The sequence below is a fragment of the Amblyomma maculatum genome, chromosome 1 (assembly GCF_055883805.1).
Source record: "Amblyomma maculatum isolate TAMU_Amacu chromosome 1, ASM5588380v1, whole genome shotgun sequence".
In the NCBI taxonomy this organism is placed as follows: Eukaryota; Metazoa; Arthropoda; class Arachnida; order Ixodida; family Ixodidae; genus Amblyomma; species Amblyomma maculatum.
In genome coordinates, this window is record NC_139344.1 from 355,399,549 (window position 1) to 355,423,042 (window position 23,494).

The following is a 23,494-nucleotide window of genomic DNA, read 5'->3' on the forward strand; positions in this document are numbered from 1 at the left end:
TCTGGTTTAGCATCCCAAAATGACTACGGCTATGAGGAACACAATAGTTGAGGGCTCTGGTATAATTTCGACCACCTGGGGTTCTTTTACATGCACTGACACCGCACGGTGCATGACGGCCTATTGTTTCGCCTCTATTGAAATGCCCCTGCTGTGGCTGGAACCAAATCTGCATCTTTCGGTTCAGCAGCCAAGCACTCTAACTACTGAGCCAGCACAACGGGGCCAAGTATCAAAATGCATGCCATTACATTTCCTTCTAGCCGGTGGTTTTCTTCACAGAACTAATGTATACAAGGAAAAGTAAATAGCAAGAAAACACTAGTTTTATTGCACATTATATTCACATTTCAGCAAACATTCTCTAGGAAAAAATTTCTCATAATGTTTGCATGGAAACCATGAACATCTTACAAAAACAAAACAATGCACTTACTCCACTCCAATTATTAATTGTCAAGGTTGCATCTATGCTACTAGACTGCACTTATCACAAAACCACAAGCCCCATCTGCTTTGGCCAATCACTTGATGAAACTAACGGAGACAGATGTCGCACACCACAGACTGGTCGTCGCGCAACATATCTCTGCATATGTTGCATTTCAATTTCATGCCTTTCCACTTAGCTTCAACTGTTGCCAGCATTACTAGTCACCCATCTTTTCTGAAGTTCCTTTTTACACTGTTAAGATCAGCATCCTTGTTAACTATGGTCTCTGGAATTTTCGATGCTATCATTTTCACATCTTCCTCATCTGGAAGAACAAAGGAAATGACAAGCTTTGAGCAGAAACAAAATTAGGGAGACTCCAAATCTCCAACTGTAGGGGGATGGTGTGCCAGCGTTAATGGTTCTTGTCTGCAGATCCCACTGTGGGTTCACGTTAATTTACATGCCCTTTGCTACAAACATAATTACTAATTCCTTAATTCATGTCTCTGTTACCTCAGATATACTCATTAGCATACGGTCGTAGGCTGCCCTGTTAGGTGATAGACAACCTGGCATAGACCTCTGTAAGCCTCAACCTTTCTTAATTGGAGCAGAAACGTCCCAGAACATATTTCAAATATAACTTTGTAAGCTTGACTTAACAGCTCCTGCCATGTCGTGTGGCCTCGTGACATTTGGCTCGTGGCACTTTTGGCTTGTGCACAGGGACCATCTGTTATATACTGGTTAACATGCATGAAAAATACATTTTCACACAAACTGGTGGCAAATGGTCAAGTGGTGCACTGCAGATTCTGAAATGTATACCTATATGCATGCAAGGATCGCATCATATAACATGATCAAGAGTTCTATCAGTACCTGTAGTTACATAGCATTTCAATGCTCATTAAAGGACCACCTCAGACAATGGTTGTTGTTACCACAAGACCTGTTCTAACAGCGTACTGACACCATTCCACTGAGCGATGGACATGTATATGCATACCCTAGATAGCTCATGATTGTGGATCTCATTTATTTTTATGACTTCCAAGGAGTTCCTGTCGTCAGAAACCCTACACTTTATGAAATCGGGACAGTTGTCTTGAAAGGTGATGAAAAGAAATAACCAGGTTACCTTGATGCAATGCTAAATTACAGAGGGTGAATATGCTGCATGAAGATACCAAGAAGCTTGTACAAAGAAAAGTGAGAGTGAAATGGCAGGATTTTTGAAAGATTGAAATAAACTACAAACTATACTTGTCAAACCTGTCATTAAGGAATGGAAATCATGCAGTAATCAGAAACACAACATGGAGGCCATTTTAGGTCATCTTCACAAAACACATACCCACACCTCACACACTGCTTCATACTTATGAAAGAGGACAAACCAATATGCAAGGAGTGTGAAGATGAACTAACAATAAACCACATCTTACACATGCGCCAGAGTCGACAAAATAAGAGGAAACATTTTGTACAATTTTGCAACAGATCCCTTTCCATCCCAGCATGATCCTAGGAGAAACGTGCAAATTTCCTGCATTTTTGGTTTCCTAAAATGTTCCTAAACAAGCTACATCCTAAAGAACATTTTAGTCATTACACACAAAATAAATACATTAAACCTTGTTCTTGGTGCATGGCAGCATTAGTCGCTTATGCACCATAAAAATCAACACAATGCTGTAAGGTATACCTTGGCACGGCCGCTCAATGGAGGCGCACTTGGTGCGGCCCGTCGCGTCGCGCCTCAATGGCTGGGGAAGCGCGTATTGGGAGAAGTTACAGTTTCCGCCGTCATTCTCCGCGGGGGCGCCACCACTCCGGGACAAGACGCCGCCGGCACGGACGAGCAGACGACGCGGAAGGAGCGCGCTGGCTGGGTTGGCGCGTGTTATCGTTTTGACTACTCAGCATAACAGCGTCCTAAGCGTATGCAGCACCATGCCAGGCAACTGCTGTGTGCCGCTGTGCACCACGAAAGCAAGAAAAAATTGGTTACCATGAGTTCCCGTGCGATTCACAACGTCGAGCAGCATGGCTGAAAAACATATCTCGGGAGGGCTAGGATGGAAAAGGAAGCCGGTGGGAGCCGAGTGACAAGTCACTGGTATACTCACTACACTTCACAGATGACGATTACAGGAAGAACATAAAACTGAAGATCCTGCTTCCTTCAGCTGTCCCCTCCGTGTTCCCGAACTGCCCACATTACAAGTTAAGTTACTCACGCGGGCTCATGTTGAGCCAAACAACCTTGAAAAAATTAACGCGCGCAGGTCAATAGCTTTATTTTCCCCACTTGTTATAGCTACACTTTATTTCCTCCTGGACAACCCCCCGTGTCATCCTGAAGCATGTGTGTTTCAAGATAGCTGCGCCACGATCACTTTTATGACGATGATATCAAAATGGTATGCCTTGTCCAACATCGCATAAGTGAAGCCATGGAGACACCAAGAGGAGCCGCTCTATTTGTCAGATGACGAGTGACTATCTTGGTTAGAGTTGGACTTTGCCATATCGAAGACATTCAGGTCCAAGGAGGCATGTCAAAGCAAAGGCTAACCAAACAAACGTACGAAGCAACAATCATGACAATCAGATCCACAGTGGCGCAAATCACGTACCTTCTTGATCACATCAAGTATCTTACAACAATGTCTTCTGTGTGCCTTACTAGTGCATTGCATTTAACCGAATCTTATTTTCAGCTTCCGATACGCCCTAAAGCAGGCTCTGAAAGCGGGTCTATAGTATCGCTTTTTAGCAGCCTAAGGCAATTCAAAGGCGGGAACGACAAAGTTGACGCAAGGGCTGCAGTTTTCACCTCGGAGAAAATACTGAAGGTACCACTAGCAAAAAATATATATATATCGACTGATGTTATACACATTTTGCCACGCTTCGTGCAGGTTGGCATCTTGCAAGCATCGGTTTGCAAATGCACCTATCAACAATAGGCAGCTATAAAACTTGGAATTCGCGATTATGAAAGTCGTACCTTGCCAACTGCCATATCACGTCTGCTGCGAGAGAGTTTTCGAGTCAGCTTGGATTCATCCATGTGTGGTGTGAACCAGCAGCTGACATAGAGTTAGCACCGATTGCATTCTTGGCTGGTTACCTTGCACGTCCATTTGAAGAGAAAGTGTGAATAGTTTTACAGAATCTCATGAAACATTTTTATTTATTCTGTTTTCAGTGCCTGCCCGTGTTTTCATTATTTATATATTACCAAAGTTTAAATAACTTCTAGTGCTTACTTTAGAGTGTCAATAATTTTATTTTATTAGTCCCCATCCATTTATTAACTTTGTGCCTTGTGATTCCTGCAAAACCCTCGACTTATCAAAATTCTTGATGGCGGACGCCTAAGGTATCTGAAAATCCCCATGCACCTTTGTTAGCAAGGTGATGAAGTGCCCGGAGGTCAGAAGAAGCAGCAAGCTATGCAACATGTTAGTTTCATCCCTTCTTCCCCATTTTGTGCAATTTCCGGAGTTGATTTGCGAGAGAGAAGACCGCAGTCACACTAAGGACCTAACCAAACTAATGCGACCACTGCTGACCAATTGGACAGGCAACATCAATCTGACAGTGATAAAAATCACGCTTGCACATAAACCTTTTTTGAGGAAAAGTTCTTCGCTTGTAAAATAAGCTTGTGTGCCTTCTGTGCATCACGCGACTTCATAATCAAACGAAAAAAGAAATTGCCTGAGCCTGCGGGCGTGTCGATGAACTGGCTGTCTTGTGTTGTTTCTTTTGCAACAGTTTGTGTTAGCTAGTATGTTTAGGTGGTGGTACCCACTTGAATATTATTTCCAGTGAAAACGGAGGAACTGGTTGAACGATAATGTTGAACGCTACGTCCTCAATTGTAAGTTTCCAGAAAAGTGCGCGCTGAATAAATGGCCCCAAACCGTGTCCCGATTTCAAGATTGTAATATCTAATACGTTATTACAGTGGTTGAAACGCAACTAAATGGGTGCCCACTCAGCGAAGCACACGACTGCCTCGATTCTCGTTGTAAACGGAAGACCACGAATGACTTCGAAAAGCCCAATGATGATGACATGCCGCTATCACCTTATCAATAGCAAACTTGCACGTAGCATCACATAATGTGTGAAACGCCGCTCATAAATCCTAAATTGAGCAAGCGCCGACCACGCGGACGCCGAAACGAAAGCACAGCCACGGCCGCTGCGCGCAGCTCTCCGCCCGGACTCGTCCCGGAGCGGTGGCGCCGCAGCGGTGGCGATGAGAACTAGGCGCAATACGGCTCTTCTGGGCGACGCGACGGGCCGCACCCAAGTGCGCCTCCATTGAGCGGCCGTGACCTTGGTTAGCTATGTTATATGAGACAAGCGATCGGAAAGGGACCTATTCCAATAATTTTACAAACTGAAGGCGATTCTACAGATTTCTAAAGACTGGAGTGCTCAAATGTTTTATCAACGTCCGCCTGCTTTGACAGCCTGGAGTGAAACTGTTGAAGAGAATACATTTTTGTACATTTAACGCGTTTCTGAAGGCGTTGCTTTCAATTACGGGACCCACAAAAAGCAGCTGAATGTCAAACGCCGCCTAGGTAGGCTTTCTAGCAAGACAGCGGTGTAGCGTGGAAAATCGCTCCGCCGGTCCATCGCTGGCGCCGCTGACTTGACAGGCGAACTGTTCAAACTTATAGCTCCTGACCACACCTGAAACACTGAATTGCGCATGATCAAGGCAGAATTTCTCTAACACTGAGCACTGGTAGCTATCGATTTCGCGCCCAATATTGTGAAAATCTGTCCTCTCTTCGATCATTGATACGTCCACGGTTGAACATTTATGCGCCTCGGTGTATAGGCCAGCCGTTGGAACATGGATGCGTGGTTGTAGCAACGATCACTTGCATGGCACACTCTGCAAAATTTCAAGATTCAGCTTCTGCAACGAAATGTGCAGCGCACATTTTCTACCGCGTACCTAAGTCCGGCGATGCATGCATATCGATCCCGATCGTTTCAAAGCTGCGCGGCCGTTCAGTCGGGTCACGCTAACCTCGAGCATGCGGGGGTTTAAACTACATGTACGCAAAATTCAACGACAAGAAAAAGATGCAGGCTAAGCACTTTAGTCTAGTCTTCCCCTAAATACCAAATAACATTGCTGCTCACAGAGAATTCGGATCATTCGCGCTTCCGGCTTTCCGGTTGTGCACTCTTGCGGTGCGGTGCAGTGGTGCGGTGCAGTAGGTCTTCGCCTCGACGAGTCGATGTGCAGCTCGCCGCAGTAGCAGCGCAGGCCTCTAGTAGATTCGGCATGTCTTGTGCCATGGCTCTGAGGTAGAATTTAAACGAAGAATTTAGCTAGAAACATCCTGTTTCCTCGGTCTGCATGTGAGGAACGAGCATAATGCCATTTCACATAGATACTTGGACTGCCGAATGTTCTGCACGGCGAGGTGTGTGTGTGTGTGTGTGTGTGTGTGTGTGTGTGTGTGTGTGTGTGTGTGTGTGTGTGTGTGTGTGTGTGTGTGTGTGTGTGTGTGTGTGTGTGTGTGTGTGTGTGTGTGTGTGTGTGTGTGTGTGTGTGTGTGTGTGTGTGTGTGTGTGTGTGTGTGTGTGTGTGTGTGTGTGTGTGTGTGTGTTGTGCCGGCGCTAGATCTTCGGAGGTCTATGCAGGACCTATAAGACAGCGTAAATGCTAGGAATAGCTCGCTCGCATTACGGGCAGATCGAGGTGATAGTTTAGTGCGAAGCGAAAGCTGCTCGTGAATGTGCGTATAGGGGGTATTCACTGGCGCGCTGTGCGCGGTGCATTGTGGGTAACTGAGGCGCAGTCAGCCATTTTTGTGTCCGTCGAATGAACAGGGCGAACGTACGTATCAAGTACTGCCGTGCAGTTCCACGAGTGGTGGCATCCGCAGCTATGGTTTATTGAGCTATCGTAAACAGTAGTAGCCGTGCACAGTGCAAACAATTCGGAAGCTGAAGAGCTGCGCGTACGACCTCGGCATTTTAAGGTTCCGAAAGTACAGATAAACGTCTTTGCCCGAACGAAAGAACTCACCGAGATGCGACGTCACGTACGGCTGGCACGGCTCAACCGCGCAAGTAGTATCACGAAAAATGCGAAATAAATATTGAAAATCGGCTGGGCTGGAACCTTTCGGATGTTCCCTGGCAGCGAGCTGTTGCAACGATCCAGGCATGGCTGCTCTTTCCGCACTCGCAAGCCATATATTCCAGGTAAAAGAGCACCCCACCAACATGACAACATGCATCACCGTGTCCAGCCAGGCGCATGTAGTACGCCGCCAACACCTCCTCTTCGGGTTTTGCGACAATCCAAGCCTTCAGAGGGCTCGACAAACTCTGTGTTTGGCGCACCCGACTCATTTGAGACATCAGACGAGCTAAATGAACACTGAGGAAAATATTCCATCGTTTGTAGTAGTCTCACAAGTTGCAAGCATATCTCCAGAAATGAGTTATATCGGACGGTCGCATATCGTCTAGCTGTGTCGTCTGCGAAGCAATATTTGCTGAAGCGGGCAGAGTTGTTTTGCGGAAGGTTTAAAGAGCTTTATAAAATTATTTAGAAATAATATCAACCAAAACTTAGTTTGCAAAGAACAGCACGATATTTGAAGAATTTTGCTGCAAACAATCATTTCGAGTCTGCAACGCAACGAGCTCGGTGGCGCCACCGAGGCATCGTTGAGGCAGCGGTTTCGTTTGCTTCGTTACCGCCACAGACGATGCAAACATCCGACTTCTTCTGATCGAATGAGGCAAGTACACCAAATAAGTTCCGTACAAAAAATACTGACTACAAAATGCTATTTCGGTGCAAAATTCGAGCTAGAAGGACTCAGCGGTTTAGCTGGGATAAGCTTTGTAGGGCAGGGCGAGTTCGTCTGCTTAAACCGCGAAACCGCGGCTCTTTACCCAGCCGCTTGTAACGTAATTGTGTTCTTCGAGTAGTGTGTGTAGCACTTCAGTTGGTTTCTTGTGACGAAGCTCGTCCGTAAAGTGCAAGGAACTCATGAATGTCAAACATATTTATGCGCGGCCGCCGGTCGACGCTTACCGTGGAGTTGCGCACATCGACTGCGAACGGGTCAGTGCCGAAGTTTTTTTTTTTTTTTTTTTTTTTTTTTTTTTTTTTTTTTTTTACAGGTTTCTGTTTGCATCGCGCAGACTACTGATAATTCGAACTGTCACATGATGCCGAGTGAGTTTTGATTACAGTGGTGCTGGCATGAGGTGGAGCGGCGCAGTAGAGGGATGCGCACCAGCTAACCTAAGCCGCCGACCATACTAGTCAAAACAGGACGCAAAGATGGCGTCGGCTGCATACTTACGTCAGCTGTGACGTCACGTGAATACCCCCTATATCTCGATGCCAGCTGGTGGAGCTGGTGCAGTACGTAGCATCGCCTGCAGCTATGTGCGTGACAGCGATGCTTGCCGTACACAACCCTAAGTGAAGACCGTGATCTATGTTAGAACGGATGCACTCTTCGTAGCACCTCATCGAAAGTCGCGGCTAGCTGATATCATTGAGGATAAGATTCATTCACGCGTAGCAAGCGGAATATGTGGCCGCGTTCGACGTGCATATAGCCATGAGCCTGTATATCGACGTCCGCCGTATCTTTACGAGAATCGAATGGATACGTCGGACGTACCTTTAGACACTTCGTTGATTTTAAGCTTGTCGTTTAAAAATCAGATGGAACCCAAAGTAATGTTTTCATGGGATGGAAATGCAAATTTTCATGGCGTTAGCGGCGATTTGTTGTACCCTATTGGAGTGTGTAATGCCAAGGTGTGTCTTGGAGGAACCCTGTTTTCGGCAGAATTCGTAGTACTGCCCCGTTCTACACATGATGTAATTTTAGGTATTGATTTCCTGCGCATGTGTGGCGCAACCGTCGCACAGGCGAGATCAGTGTTGAAGGCTGCCTTCCGCCTGAGTTCTTGAGGAGATGACGTGCTATTGCGTGTGCGACGACGCTGTTGTGTCCCCGATGTCTGTCCAGTGTGTTCCAGTTTCGTGTTCTCGCTGGGCAACCGAAGCTTTTGATGCGATCGTGACGCCTAATTATTCGAACTGCGTGAAGACATCTCTCCTGGTCCCTCATTGCTTGGTGTCGGTAAACCAGGGCTGCACGCAATTGTGGACCATTAATTGCTCCATGCAGCCAATTCTTTTAGCAGCTGACATGAAGCTTGCCTCTTGTAGAGAAGATGTACCAATGTCAGTGGCCTTGGTTACGGATGTACCAGAGAGGCATGTCGCAGCATCCCCAGTGAATGCTCAACTGCGTGGTATGATTAGTAATTCCTTCAATGCCACAGAGCGTGATGCTTTGGAAGATCTTTTATCGAAGTATTCATCCGTTTTTCACTTCTCGAAAACCACGAGCCCCCGCTCTTTTCCTGAGTCACGCACCCATCATCGCATTGACACCGGACATGCGCACCCAATTTGCCAAAAGCCGTACCGCATGGCGCCTTCCGAGCGCAAGGTAATCAATGAGCAAGTTCGTGAAATGTTGAAGCAGGGTGTCATTCAAGAGTCGTGCAGTCCTTTGGCGGCTCCAGTAATTCTTGTGCGAAAGAAAGATGGTACATGGCGGTTTTGTGTAGATTACCGTCGCCTGAATTCAGTCACCAAAAAAGACGTCTACCCGCTTCCCCGCATTGATGACGCCATCATGACTGCTTGTACTCTGCCTCATACGTTTCGTCCGTAGACCTTCGCTCTGGATACTGGCAGATTCCGATGCACCCAGCACATAAGGAGAAGACCGCCTCCATCACTACCGATGGGCTGTTCGAATTTAACGTCATGCCCTTCGGTTTATGCAATGCACCTGCGACATTCGAAAAATTCATGGAAATCTATACTACGCGGACTGAAATGGGAGGTCGATGTGCTAATTGGACGACGTAGTCATCTTTGGCCGGACGTTCAAAGAGCACAACGACCGCCTAGTGCTCGTGCTGAACTGCTTGCGCCAAGCTGGCCTCGTGCTGAATTCAAAGAAGTGCCGTTTTGGTGAGCGACAGGCGTTGGTGCTTGGCCACCTCGTCGATGGTGATGGCGTCCGGCCTGATCCTCAGAAGACCGTAGCTGTTGCCGGGTTTCAACAACCGCATAATGTGAAGGAGTTCAGCAAATTTTTGGGGCTTTGCTCCTATTTCTGACGCTTCATCCCTCGTTTTGCAGACGTCGCCTACCCGCTCACGTGCCTACTACATAAAGACGCCCCATTCGAGTGGACATCTGAGTGACTCGTCTTTCCGGCAACTGAAGTTCCTCTTAACATCGCATCCTATTTTACGGCACTTCAACCCTTCAGCTTCAACGGAAGTGCATACTGACGCAAGTGGTATAGGCATCGGTGCTGTCCTCGTTCAGCGCTATGACGACCGTGAACATGCTTATGCCAGTCGGACTCTAAGTAAGGCTGAGCGTAATTACACCATCACCGAGCAGGAGCGTTTCGTCATTGTTTTCGCCGTGCAGCGGCTTCGGTGCTACCTGTACGGATGGCGTTTCGTAGTGGTAACAGATCACCATTCCCTATGTTGGTGACTCAGTCTCCGTGATCCGTCTGGTCGCCTGGCCCGCTGGGCTCTTTGATTACAAGAATACAACTATACTATTGCACACAAGAGTGGCCGACGGCATGCAGATACGGACTGCCTCTCGCGGTTGCCACTTGCCACAACAGAATGTGACGCGGAAAACTTCGACGGTGCTTTATCTACGAGCTTTCCCCATATTCACATCTTTCGAACAGAGCAACACAGCGACCAGCACCTGAAACCGTTCTTGAATGCTGCGCAGGACCCAACCTCGAACAGCCAGTTTTGTGTCCGTGATGGCCAGCTATACAAGAAGGTTTACTCAGACACTGGCCGTTGGTTCCTGCTCCGTCATTTTGCGCGCCATGCATGACGGTCCAGCTTCCGGATACCTGGGATCGGCGAGAACTTTGCACCGCACTCAGGAGCGGTTCTACTGGCCCCGGATGAGCCACACGATCGACCAGCATGTGGCTAGCTATCCTGAGTGTCGAAGTCACAAAAGTCCTACTGGTGTAGTTCCCGGAATACTTCACCCTGTAGTGCCACCCAAGGCTCCTTTTGAGAAAGTCGGAGTTGACCTCTTGGGTCCTTTCCCAAAGTCGCAGTAAGGCAATCGTTGGATTGTTGTATGCGTGGATCATCTTACTCGCTACTGTGAGACGGCCGCTCTTACTGCCGTTACAGCCTACCAAGTGTCGCTTTTTATGCCGCATTCAGTCATCTTGCGACATGGTCCACCGAGAGTTGTGATAAGTGACAGAGGCCGTCAGTTTACTGCCGATGTCATAGAAGAACTTCTCCGTTTATGCGCACCTGATTTCAGGCATTCGACTCCTCACCACCCTCAGACAAATGGTTTAACAGAACGCACCAACAGAACCCTAACCAATATGGTTGCAATGTACGTCGCTTCAGACCATAAAAACTGGGACGGTGTTCTCCCGTTCATCACATATGCATTCAACACTGCGAGGCATGAGACCACAGGATAGAGTCCGTTCTTCCTCCTGTACGCCCCCTCCCCACGACACACCCTCGATACTATCCTCCCATTTTCCTCTGACGACGACCCATGTTTAGCGGAAACTCTCTGCCTGGCTGAAGAAGCGCGGCGGATAGCCCGATCGTGGACTTTGGCGTCACAAGACAGATCAAAAGCTCGCTATGACGACCACCAACGCCAGATCACCTATCACCCCGGTAACCTGTCTGGCTTTGGAAACCTATGAGCAAGCGCGGCTTGCACCAGAAAATGCTGGCCCGCTACACCGGCCCGTATGTGATTTTAGAGCGACTCGGCGAACTGAACTACCGGATTGCACGCCTTACGGCCAGTGGACGACGTTCGGCGAACACCGAGATTACGCATGTCGCCCGCCTGAAGAAGTGTCATAGTCGTGACAACACCTGACTCGCCCGGAGGGATTAGTTTTCGAAAGGGGGGTAAATGTTACAGACTAGATGGATGAAGAACACGAGTTGAGTGGAGGAGGACGAAGAAGAAGTGTGTGGGCGTTCGGGTGCCATCTGGCTCGGGTGCACTTGTTTTGTGTGAGTAACGTCGGTTTACATCAATAGTGTTACAGTATATATGTCAAGTGTACGCCAGGTCACGCATTCTAAACATGTCAAAATAGAAGGTACATGGGGACATGCGTATAGATGAGCTCGTTTTACCGACCAAGGAGGAGATAATAAAACAAGGACTAAAAGAAGCTAGCACAATATAGAGGCTAGCTTGCGCAGTGTAAAACTATTCTTCATAAAAATGTTCACAGCTGTTTGTTCACACGTGGCAGACTTATTAAACACGCGTTGAATGCACATCATTGGGCATAACTGTTTGCACCGGCTATGTTGAATGGCCGACTGCTTCAGGTGTTTGGTCAGGGCACATTCAAATGGAGAGCGGTTGTCAGCGTGGGGAAATCGAATACACAACGCAAACATTTCAAGGAGATAGCGTCACGTAACTCGCGTCGTGTAGAGAGTGAAACAAGCTTTAGAGGCGACAACAGGCGGTTGTAGTCAATAATGAGAGGACAAGCTGAGGGTACGCTCAAAAAGTACACCAATGCCATTAGTTTGACCAACCCTGTCCAGCAATCTCAACAGGTCCCGAAATTGGTTTCGCTATTTCGAGTTCATCAAAGTATTGAATCCTATGGGCGTCTGGGGGGAAGTCGGGATATCTTCGTTAAATCGAGTTTTGACAGTATATGTATGGTATAATAATTAGAGTTTTTGAGGGAGCGCATGAAGGCGTTGATTATCGGCAATTGAGGTCACACGGTCGAGCGAGGGAGCGGGGGCTGAGCACTTAAGCTCCGTTTAGAAAGGTGTGACCGAACGGCATTAACGGCTCCAGTTTGACGGTTCTCCTTTGGGATCCTTGTTGAGGCGCTTTTCTATTCGCGTAATCTCTAATTCATATTTTGTGCCTCTGTTATCCCGCACCTACTAATTAGATTACATTCCTAAGCTATCAGATATGAAAGACCACTCGACGCTTATGTAAAGCACGTTCTACCCAAGCTGAAGTAGCGTGCCTGCGTGGCTATAGGGTAGCGTGTCTTAATCGAGATTCAAGTGTCGTCTTGGGAGGCTGCATTCGATAAAAAAGCGACAGCGATTTGTTTTGTCTCAACGATAGAGCTAGGACCTACTATCACACCATTATGTTAAGATGTTGCTATGTAGTGGCTTTTGTAACGACGCAGCATAAAGAAATCTTTACTACGTAAGGAATGGGACGCTGACTCAACGAAAATAAACCGAGAATGTAGCTCGTATAAGCAACGCCAAGAAATGTTTTATTCGGAATCACAACATCGAATGCCAACTTTTCAGCTGATGAATATCTCTTTCAATTGCGTGAAGCAGTGCCACGCACTTTCGTAGGCATCATCTTGATTCTCTGGCTGAAAATTGAAAAACAAAAAATAAATACAGGTTGCGCTAAGATTCTCTTCATTCCGCATAAATTTCCGACTGAGAGCTGGCCTATTGTACGCTGTACTGTGCTGCCTTGATTTTTTGCTTACGCAACGCACGACAGCTGTAAGGTACAAAGAGGCGCGGTGCGTTTTGGCAAATAGGTACAAAAAGGCAGGAGATTTTTCGCAACTTTTTTTTTTCTTTATTACTTTGTAAAACGCTCAAGTACGGTCTCGTGGTCGCTAAACTGCGTAATAATCAGCTGCATGTTTAGCACAACTCTGGGAATGGTGAACACTAAGTAAACACTGGTCTGCATGCAGGCAGATTCAGTGTTTATCGATTTTGCAAAGGCGTTTGATTCTGTTCCACATTGTAAGTTAATCGAGAAGCTCAGTCTAATTGGTATTAATTCAAAAATAATTTCATGGGTCGTCACTTACCTCTCAGGCCGTTCGCAATATGTCAAAATAAAGAAAGCTAAATCAGACACTGGATGTTTGTGCAGGCTCCAGGGATCCGTAATAGGGCCCACACGTTTTCTTAACTACATCAATGATATTTTTTTCTGTGTAACCCAGAATGTTGTATCAAGGCTTCTTGCAGATGACTGCGCTGTGTATACTACTGTTCGTTCGCAAGATGACCAAAATAATCTGAACTTAACATTGAATCACATTGCCTCTTGGTGTGACACTTGGGGTTTTAGAATAAATGTCAGCAAAACATCATCTATTACTATAACAAAAAAGAAGACTCCCATTTACTTCACTTATCTGTTATCAGGATCAGCTTTGATGTGCAGTAAAGAAGTTAAGTATCTAGGAGTAACAATCACTGAAAAATTGAGTTGGGAATCCCATATCGACAACATATGTACAAAAGCATACCGACAACTTGGAATCATCCGACGGAAATTATCAGCTGCACCCTCACATGTAAAGCTAAACGCCTATAAGATTTTAGTGCGACCTATTCTCGAGTACAGTGCCATAGTTTGGAACCCTCATCAATCTTATCTGAACAAAAAAGTAGAAAGAATTCAAAACCTATAGCACTCCGCTTTATATATTCCCGTTACTCACGTTACGAAAGTGTGACACTTCTGCTTGAAAGAGCGGGTATCTCGACGTTAGAATGCCGGAGACAGACTGCGTACCTGAAATTTCTTTTCCTTCTGTATCACGATTGCATCAATATAGATAAAGATTCATACCTAAAGCCGCCTTATCATCGCTCTAAAACAATTAACCATGACGTGTATAAGACCATTTTCTGCTAAATGAGACTTGTTCAAATTCTCATTTTTTCCCCACTCCATAGAAATATGGAACAACCAGCCCCACCAATTTCTGAATAATGTGTCACTTGATGCTTTTTCTGCCAGCGTTGAATCTTTTTTTTCCAAGAAATGGTCACTTTCGTAGAGTTGTTGTTTCCGCTGTCCTCCTTTTTGTTCAGGTGTCTCAACAACTGCGCAACTTTTAAATATCTGCACTCTTACTGCGTATCCTTTCCCGGCTTCCTTGGAACACTACGCCTGTTGTTTGTACTCTTTTTTTTTCCACTCCTATCAGAGCGTGAGAAAGGCTCACAGTATTGTGAAATAAATAAATAAATAAATAAATAAATAAATAAATAAATAAATAAATAAATAAATAAATAAATAAATAAATAAATAAATAAATAAATAAATAAATAAATAAATAAATAAATAAATAAATAAATAAATAAATAAATAAATAAATATGCGTCCTTCTGTCTATAGTTGGCTTTGCTTGATCCGAAACGAGCTGTAGGCTGAAGAAGCGAATCTCTTCAACGTAGAGTTCAGGTGTCGCTTCTATGTTGAATTCTCCAAGCACTAACGCGTCGCTCACGTACTACTGCATATAGTCTGAGATGAAGCGCACTACCTTGCGTCAGAAGCATTGCGCTAGAAATAAGCACTAGCCATTGTCATGTCTGCAGTCAAACGAGCAGCGCATATTTATGCTGTTCCTCTCACGATGATGCTCACAATGGTTCCAGCGCCCATCGCATTACCTCTAATAATGCAGTCTAGCCATGCCGTAACGCACCAAACGACACCATACCGTACCATAACGTACCGTACCGTACCGTACCATACCATACCATACCATACCATACCATACCATACCATACCATACCATACCATACCATACCTTACCATACCATACCATACCATACCATACCATACCATACCATACCATACCATACCATACCATACCATACCATACCATATCATACCCGGCCTCGGCGGCCGCTTTTCGATGGAGGCGAAAAGCAAAGCGCTCGTTTGCTGTGCGATGTGAGTGCACGTTAAAGAACCTCTCATAGCCTGAGTTGCTTTGGGCGTGTTTAAAAAAAGTATGAAATTCAAAGACTATCGCAAGACTATCTCTTTTTCATAAATTCTATTATCATCTTTCGCACGAATCTGTTGTCATCCCTGCATACCGCATCTCCAGCCGCACGAACCACGAAAAGACAACCCATCCTCCGCAAGCCCGCACATCTGCGCATCTATATTCGTTTTTCGTTCGCACAGCAAAAGACTGAAATGACTTGCCTGCCGACGTCGTGCTCCATACAGACCCATCAACGTTCAAAGCATCACTCGAAGCAATATTATGCCCTGTAACCCACTCCCTCATGTAATACCCCTTCAATGGGGCCTTTGAGGTCGAAATAAATAAATAAATAAATAAATAAATAAATAAATAAATAAATAAATAAATAAATAAATAAATAAATAAATAAATAAATAAATAAATAAATAAATAAATAAATAAATAAATAAATAAATAAATAAATAAATAAATAAATAAATAATCATATTGTAACACAAAAAGCCTCAATATGATGATATGATAACAGCAGTATCTATATTGTTCCCCACTGTTAATTAATGGTTGTTCTAAACTTAGCAACTCCTGCAGCGCGCCTGATGCTTCCATCGAAAGGGCAGATAATATTTTTCTCCCTGTTCGGTAGTCGTCGTTCATGCTCATTAAAATCTCAATCCTACCTTAGCCGACAATATTTCGGGAAGAGCAAAAAAGCAAGTAAAACGAAAGGCCAAGTACAGTGAGGGGATTCTAGATTTAGACATCTTGAAATGGAGAAGTAAAACTGAAATAATGGCTGATACGTTCAACAGTAACCACCCCCCCCCCCCCTTTTACCCCCTTTACCCTGGAAAATGGACAGGTTTAAGGAAACGATGTAGTATTTAACACTACGGATGTCCTAAAATAACTGCTTTCCTATTCTGCCCACTCTCCGCCTTCGTATGCCACAGAACAGCGTTCGTATACAACCCATCGTTCTCCTTCCCCGCGTCGCCAGTCACTGTCACCAATGCGCCGGCGACCACCACTTGCTGACGAGGGAAACTAAGCTTCGCGGTTCCTGAGGCAAGAACTGCGTGCTCTGCGAAAAGCTCGAGGCGTCATATTGTGCCCACGAACGTTATTATGATCTCTATCGATGGTCTGTCCGTATATGCGCTGGTCGATACCACCCCCTTCCCCTAGAAGATTGTCAGGTTTGGAGTACATGCAAATTACAGCTTGGAGTAAAATAAATATTCCCCTAAAAAAGTAAATATTTCACACTCTTTTAAGCCTTCATCAAAAGCGTGTAACTTACGGGAAGCTCCTTGATCCAAGCATTTATCTGTGAAAAAACAAAATGCTCAGTTAAAAACGAGTTATTCAAAAATAATTTTTCCTTTAGCTGAGACAAACACCTGGTACTACTTTATGAACAAAAAAAAAAAATCTAGCGGATTTATTATATTACTCGTAAATAAGTGGACACAACCCTGAACGAACTATCCCACAGTATCCTGTTATACCTGCGTGCTAACACACTACAATTTATTCATAAATATTTCGCCTGCTCTGCTTTAGACATTTAGCTGCCCCCACATTTTGTAATTTCCTAAAGGGGGCCCTGACTAATTCAACTGGACGCCGTTTTTTGTCAGTTTCAGAAAAAGGAAACGAATGCAGTATGTTCTGAATTTTGAAATGAATAATATTTATTAATACTTTTTTTTTTTTTTGCGGCGCCCAAGTTTTATTTGTGTACAGAGCAGCGGGATTCATAGTCTTGCTTCTTTTTAGGCAGGTGTTCTCAACTAAGTAAATCAGGTACGTAAACAATTATATCATTCAGTTAATAGACCGTTACAAACCATGGAGTAGCCGTCGTCGTTGTTGACTTCGCAGAACAGTAGGATGGTCTGGACAATGCTCATGCCGTTGAACAAGGATGTTACAGACTCCCGCACTTGATTAGAAAACTGCGTAGTTGGAAACGAAAAAGTAAACATTTTAAACTTGGCTTAACATCGAGGAATGCGCAGCCTGCCCGCCGCAAATTAATGCCAGTTAGGAGTAGCGATGTGCGCGGAGGACGCTACGATTATTTCGCGAACTCTAGAAGTTATAACAACCTGGAAATCTAGGCAGCAATATTAGAATGTCGGACAGCGGAAATAACGCGAAATTTCAAGAACCCCATAATGCAGCAGAACGAGAGAAGAACAAATCAACTCAGGAAGCGGCTTGCATTCCCCTATACTAGCCAATGAGGAATAAAAACTTATACGGGTGCACTAAGTCTCCTCACGCGGAGAAATGAGAAATCATTGTTTGTCCCTGCCCACTTTCATTATGACCTCTTTCTGTGTCTCATTGCCGTTGCGATGTCTGCACATTCGTTTTTAAGGCTAAATCCTTTCTAGGCTCACGGAACAAAATCCAGTGCGTAGGATCTTGCGTCGAATCTGTGCATGGGCTCTGTGCGCTGATGCGTCAATGGCTAATAACGAATGTATCAGGAGGAAAATTAAGAATAAAAACGATTGATAGTGAATGTTACTGAATAAAAATTATAAGGTAGATGTCGATATAGTTAATGAATAATCATAATGACTAATAAAATTCTTAAAATGATTACGAAACGACCAATATGGCAAACGATAACTTGTAATGATCACAACTAACTGGAAATAAATAAACGTGCTTAGCTTTGAGTGGTAATGACTACAATGACTAGGCATGACCCAGCATGACTTGGAACGACCAGTATGTCAAAAAACGATTTGTAATGGCCGCAACTGACTGGAAATGAATAAGTATGCTTAGCTATATGAGTAGACTACACTGACTAGGCATAACTCAGCATGACCAATCATGACTACGAAACGACGACTTGAAACGACTGCAACTGTTTGGAAAGGAAGGCTAGGCGTTCGCCATTCTCCTCTTACGAGATATCTAGCAGGCCCTCTAATTTATTACATTTAATGCTTTCGACTTATGAGTAGCTGCGATGGGAACAAAACAACGATAGTTCGAGGCTACAAGCTCATTTGACGCTCCTTGACGAGAGCTGCACGTGACTACAGTACTGTGATGTTTTGTGTCAACCTCTCTAGATGGCACCACGAGTCTGCCTGACGGGAGGTTCATTCACTTTGTTTATTTTTGAATTTTTGTTCGCATAAACTTCAGAACAATTCATTGCCCTCCATAACCTATGATCGAGGGCAGCTTTTTGAATTTATTTTTATTTTCATGTTTATTTTCTTACTTCTGCGGTTGTCTTTTCCCTCAGAGCCATCCGGTGTCCAGAGTACACGCTAGACAATAAGAAATATAGTTTAGATCTCAGGAAGTCTGCGTAAAGTATGCTGGTTTGCCCGCTTGGATGGAGAGCAGAAGGATAACGGCAGACGAAATTCGGGACGGTAAGGGTCACTGCTATCAGGAAGCAGGACGATAATGTACCCACTAATACACTGTTGCTCGCCTGCATTTGAAAGAACACCATAGAAGCAAAATCATAGGGCGACTCATTCCAAAGTACTTGCAGCCGGAATTTCATAAAAAAAGGAGCAAGGCTAGGGCTAAGGCCGTCAGGAGGACCTGGAGTGGGAAGAAATGGCAATTTACGTTTATATAACGATAAAATGCATAGCAACCACAGCATGCACCGAAACGCAATGAAACTCAGTTATTGCATTATTAATTTGATTGGAGGCAATCGCTAGGCTGAGGAGACGACGGTCACTTTGACGATCGATGGTTTCCTGGAAGCTTCTATATGTAATTACTAACTCCGACACTGCATATTGGAAGGAAGAAACACGCAGAAATTGGGTACTAATGAAGAGAACACAAAGTATTTGAGTCCACTGCAATCTGGAGGCTAGGATACTCTATAAATTTTAGAAATAGAAGCCCTCACTCCCCAGTATGCGCGCTATTACCATGGCTCCTCCAACATGCGCAGAAACATAATTATTAACGGAAATACTGTTTGAAATTAACAAGGAAGGTGTACGCCATACCGGTCAAAAATCTATAATGCAAGAAAACTTTCAGTCAAATACTTATTAAACCACTTAAATACATATATATGCTTTCAAAATAGCGAGACCCGCATTACCACTTCTGCGATGAAGTAAGTAAATAGTGCCACTGTATCGGTATAAGTTAGTAACTCTTTAGATTTGTTACATCCGGCGCAGCTGAGAATTAGTTTCTGAAAATATGTTACTGCTGTTTCGAAATTTCTGTAAGAATTGTTTTAAAGTGCTCGCTGATGCAATAGTATATCTGTGAGGAATTAGGGTTGAATCCACATACTTGCCAGCAGCGCAACAAGGAAGTTGCCGTATGTGGTGGTTATAGGTTTCGCAAGCTGTGTGATCAATAGGCGTGTGCCCGACATATTGGAATTTTGGACATGATGGAACGACGAAGATTGTGCAAATGCAAGAGACGGGAACGACCAAGATTGCAAAAAAAAAAAACTGATTGGAGTAGCTTTAATGTAAACTAGGAACAGACACTGTGCTTACGGGATGCAAACAGGCTAGAAAAAGTTTTCCCTCGCTGATCGTCGCATAATTCCTCCCTTGAACTGTATGGCGATTTAGAAGTGTAACGCAGCCCAGTAGCTCTAAATTTCAATGAAGAAAAAAGTACGCCTGACAGGATTGTTGTGAAACGAAGGCTCAACGACCTCGAAACGTCTAAATTCAAAATTTAAAGGCCTCTAAACTGCGTGAAGCGGTGTTAATATGTCAAAAGAGCCTTGATTAGAACAAATTTCAAGAGAACGCTAATAGGGACTCTGGAGCCACATTTGCAGCGTTTCATATAATTTTGATTTGTTTTCCTTTGATCTTGTGCCATTCGGTGGTGCTGCCGATTACGTAAGTCGTTCTAAACGACGTGCTGCCAACCGCTGAAACACATGCATGATGCTACTTTCCTAAATAAAATAGCGCCACGCCCATGTTACAGACGCAGACCGACATCTAGGCTGACGAATCACTCTCGGCACAAAACATTTAATACACCTAACATGCTTTATCAACTTTGATTTTGTCTTAGCAAAAAAAAAAAAAAAAAAAAGGAAAGGTCCATGCGTTGACTATACATTGAATCGACGGAGAATCGTCCCGGTGACTTGGCCGAATTAAAAAAAGCAGCATGCAGTCCACTACATAAGGCACCCGCACCAGGCGGCCTCAGACTGGCTGGTCACTTGTGCCCTACTTTCTGTTGCCCTTGCAGCAGTTAGCACTACAAACAACGAATTATTCGTTACTACAAGCGGACTCCGCTTTCTTCGACCCTAATAAAAAGTTCATAATCGAGCAAATGCGAGGCGAAAGAAATTCGCACATTTTACACAAACAAGTGTAACTTTGCTTTTACGGTATTTTTATGATCTGCTCAGGACCCAGATATCCGCGCAATAGAAGCTTGTAAGCTCTGCTTTCCTCACAGGGTTTATCCTTCAAGCCTAAACCATATGAATCACAGCGTCCAGCTCTCACAAAGCAACCAAAATAACTTTGTGAATATAATGCTCCCTTGAAGACTTGTCCTTTCAAAGGTCGCTTTCCGCCAACTTGTTCTTGACCTGTCCCAGCGCGATGGCTTAATGGTTACGGAGCTCGACTGCTTTAGCCAATTATGCGGGATCGAATCGCGGCCACGGCAGCCGCTTTTCAATGGCGGCGAAAAGCAAGGCGCCCGCGTACTGTGCGATGTCAGTGCAGGTAAAAGAACTACAGGCGGTTGAAATTTCTGAAGCCCTGTACTACGGCGTCTCTCACAGCATGAGTCGCTTTGGGACGTTACAGACTATAAAGCATAAACCTTGCTCTTGACGTGTACATAAGATGCTGCTGGCAAATAAGTGCCCTTTTCTCTTCTTTTCTTCTAGAACACATTTGCATGTATAGCATAATAAACACATCGCGTGAGTGTAACGACTTACGTCTGATGGCAGGTGATTGAAGTAGCATTCAGATATTCGAGAAATCTCGGATTCTTCGTAGGCTGCAAGTATAAAAAGTAATCGTCAAAGTAATCGAAGTTGCCTCGTTTATTTTTTTTTTTAAATTGAATTAACGAAAGCGATTGGAGAGTCTCGCCATTTGCAATGTAGCACCTATAAATTAAAAAATTTTCTCACTTCCCTTCTTTGTGAATTTCATTATATCGTCTTTTTTTTTTTCTTTAGTGCATTCTCCAAAGTTTCCTTTTCCGTACAATCATGACACTGCATTGATATTCTGCCCAAGAAAACTACTGTACCATATTATCAACCGTTGTTCTTCAAACACTAACACGGCACCACGTTCAGCAGAGGCAAGTGGAGTCAGAAGACAACTACAGTTTTCTTTAACGCTGTGAAATGACGCGCTTCTTCATATTTTGGCCATATGCGGTTACATAACACGCACGAAGGTGTACTCTGCGATGTCAGTATAAGTTAAAAATCGCCATGTGGTCGAAATTTTCTGGAGTACATGCGGTTACATAACATGCACGAAAGTGCACCGTGCTATGTCAGCACAAGTTTAAGAACTCCGTGTGGTCGAAATTCCATGGAGCCATCCGTTTGGCGTCCTCGTATCCCGAGCTGCTTTTGAACGTTAAAACCTATATAACTCAAACCAAACCACATTTAAGCACATGACCGGAGACTGCATTCTTACCCTTCTTAAACCGTTAGTTCGCTACAACAGCCCCTACCTTCAATAAGTACCATGTAACCGAGAAATTCTTTCCTACCTTAAAATATTTATGCTCTTAGGAACATATTTTCGTTAAACAAGTAGACTGGTATAGACGATAACTCTTGTCTGAAAGCAATATTTATACAACTAAAAGGCACAGTGTTTCAATAATTAGAGCATTCTTCATAATTCCTGTTATATGTCCCGCAGATTTGTAAGACAACTGGTATTCCGCACTGGTCTAAGGAGCAACAGTTTCCAGGACTAGCAGGCACCCACCCTGTTGGGTCCGGTCTCAACCGGCCTTCGATGACGGCGACTCCACGCGTCCAATATTTTTCCGACAACTTGTTCTTTAAGTCCACAAGGCGTACTATTTGGCTTGGGTTGAAAGAGAAGTGCGCTAGGACCTGACGAGTTGACTTTCACGCTCGTAGTCACACTGATCTTATGTGATTTCCGGACAGCACCCTAATCATGAGCAATATTTATTTACTTGTGGTTTGCAGCCTTGCGCGGCAGGGATATTGTGACATTTGTTGCAGGAAAACCGAAGAAAGTGACGCCATTCCGGGGACTTCAGGATAGCCACACTCAGCACAAGTTACGCTTTGTTGATCATATAGCGTGAAGACGCGCCAGGTAAGGCGGCAATCTATATAGCTCCCCATTCCTCTCCAGTTCACGGCACCGTAATTTGCAACCTTACCGAGCAAGCTCAGGCACTTTGCATTGAGAACAGTAAAGTAGTTTCTCTATGCACACCTCAACGCAGAGATCGCCGACAATTCCACCGGGAGCCACAAAAAAATCTTTACAAGGCGAAAACGTTGGCCTCATCTTGCAGCAGTTTTCAACGAAACAGACGTAGACGCTTTTCGAAAATGATTTTTGAACAACTTCTCCTGGTGAATGCTCTTTAAAAAAGCAGATCTTTCCAGGTGACAGCACTCCGAATTCCATGTGCTGTTCCTTTATACTATAACGACGGCTGTTTTCCACTCGTCTGTTTGAAGTGAATATGAAATTAATCGTGAACAGAAAACAAAGGTGAAAATATTTCTTTAAGAATGCTGGCCATGTTGCTAGAGGTTTGACTGTTGGTGAATAGTTGATAAATTGTTGCATTCATTCAGAAATGTTAGCTGTGATGTACAGCCTGCTCTGCGTACAAAATGAATAACTGCCACAGGTCTGTACTTACAGCAGATGTTGGCGTCCGGCATGTAATTTTTCTTTTCTCTTCGAAAACGCTGCCCTGAACTAGCTCCTGCGATAAGAAGAGTCACCAATGCCAAGAGCGGGAATGTTGCCATCATTGCAAGGGCAGTGCTGCAAACCCTTGAGTATGACCGTTAAAGACCGCCGCTCAATACTTTGATCACCAGAATAGCGATAGGATTAGATGGCCCTGCCAAGTAGAGGAA

The 23,494-nt window shown here is 44.5% G+C and overlaps 1 protein-coding gene across 1 annotated transcript; it reads right to left on the bottom strand.

The window, feature by feature from the left end:
- Positions 1 to 12,841: 12,841 nt before the first annotated feature.
- Positions 12,842 to 23,398, bottom strand: LOC146207867 (uncharacterized). The gene is made up of 5 exons (XM_084591175.1): positions 23,272 to 23,398; positions 21,323 to 21,384; positions 17,214 to 17,321; positions 16,664 to 16,690; positions 12,842 to 12,972 (listed from the first exon to the last, which is right to left on the bottom strand). The coding sequence occupies exons 1-5, from the start codon at positions 23,384 to 23,386 to the stop codon at positions 12,898 to 12,900; spliced, it is 387 nt and encodes a 128-aa protein (XP_084447301.1). The 5' UTR covers positions 23,387 to 23,398; the 3' UTR covers positions 12,842 to 12,897.
- Between the last annotated feature and the right edge of the window lie 96 nt (positions 23,399 to 23,494).

Bases quoted from the DNA above. Each gene is read 5' to 3' on its own strand.
- LOC146207867 (XM_084591175.1), bottom strand. From the start codon at position 23,386: ATGATGGCAACATTCCCGCTCTTGGCATTGGTGACTCTTCTTATCGCA. The intron at 21,385-23,271 runs GTAAGTACAGAC...TTATACTTGCAG, and splicing joins GCCGGACGCCAACATCTGCT to CCTACGAAGAATCCGAGATT. The intron at 17,322-21,322 runs GTAAGTCGTTAC...CCAACTACGCAG, and splicing joins TCAATCACCTGCCATCAGAC to TTTTCTAATCAAGTGCGGGA.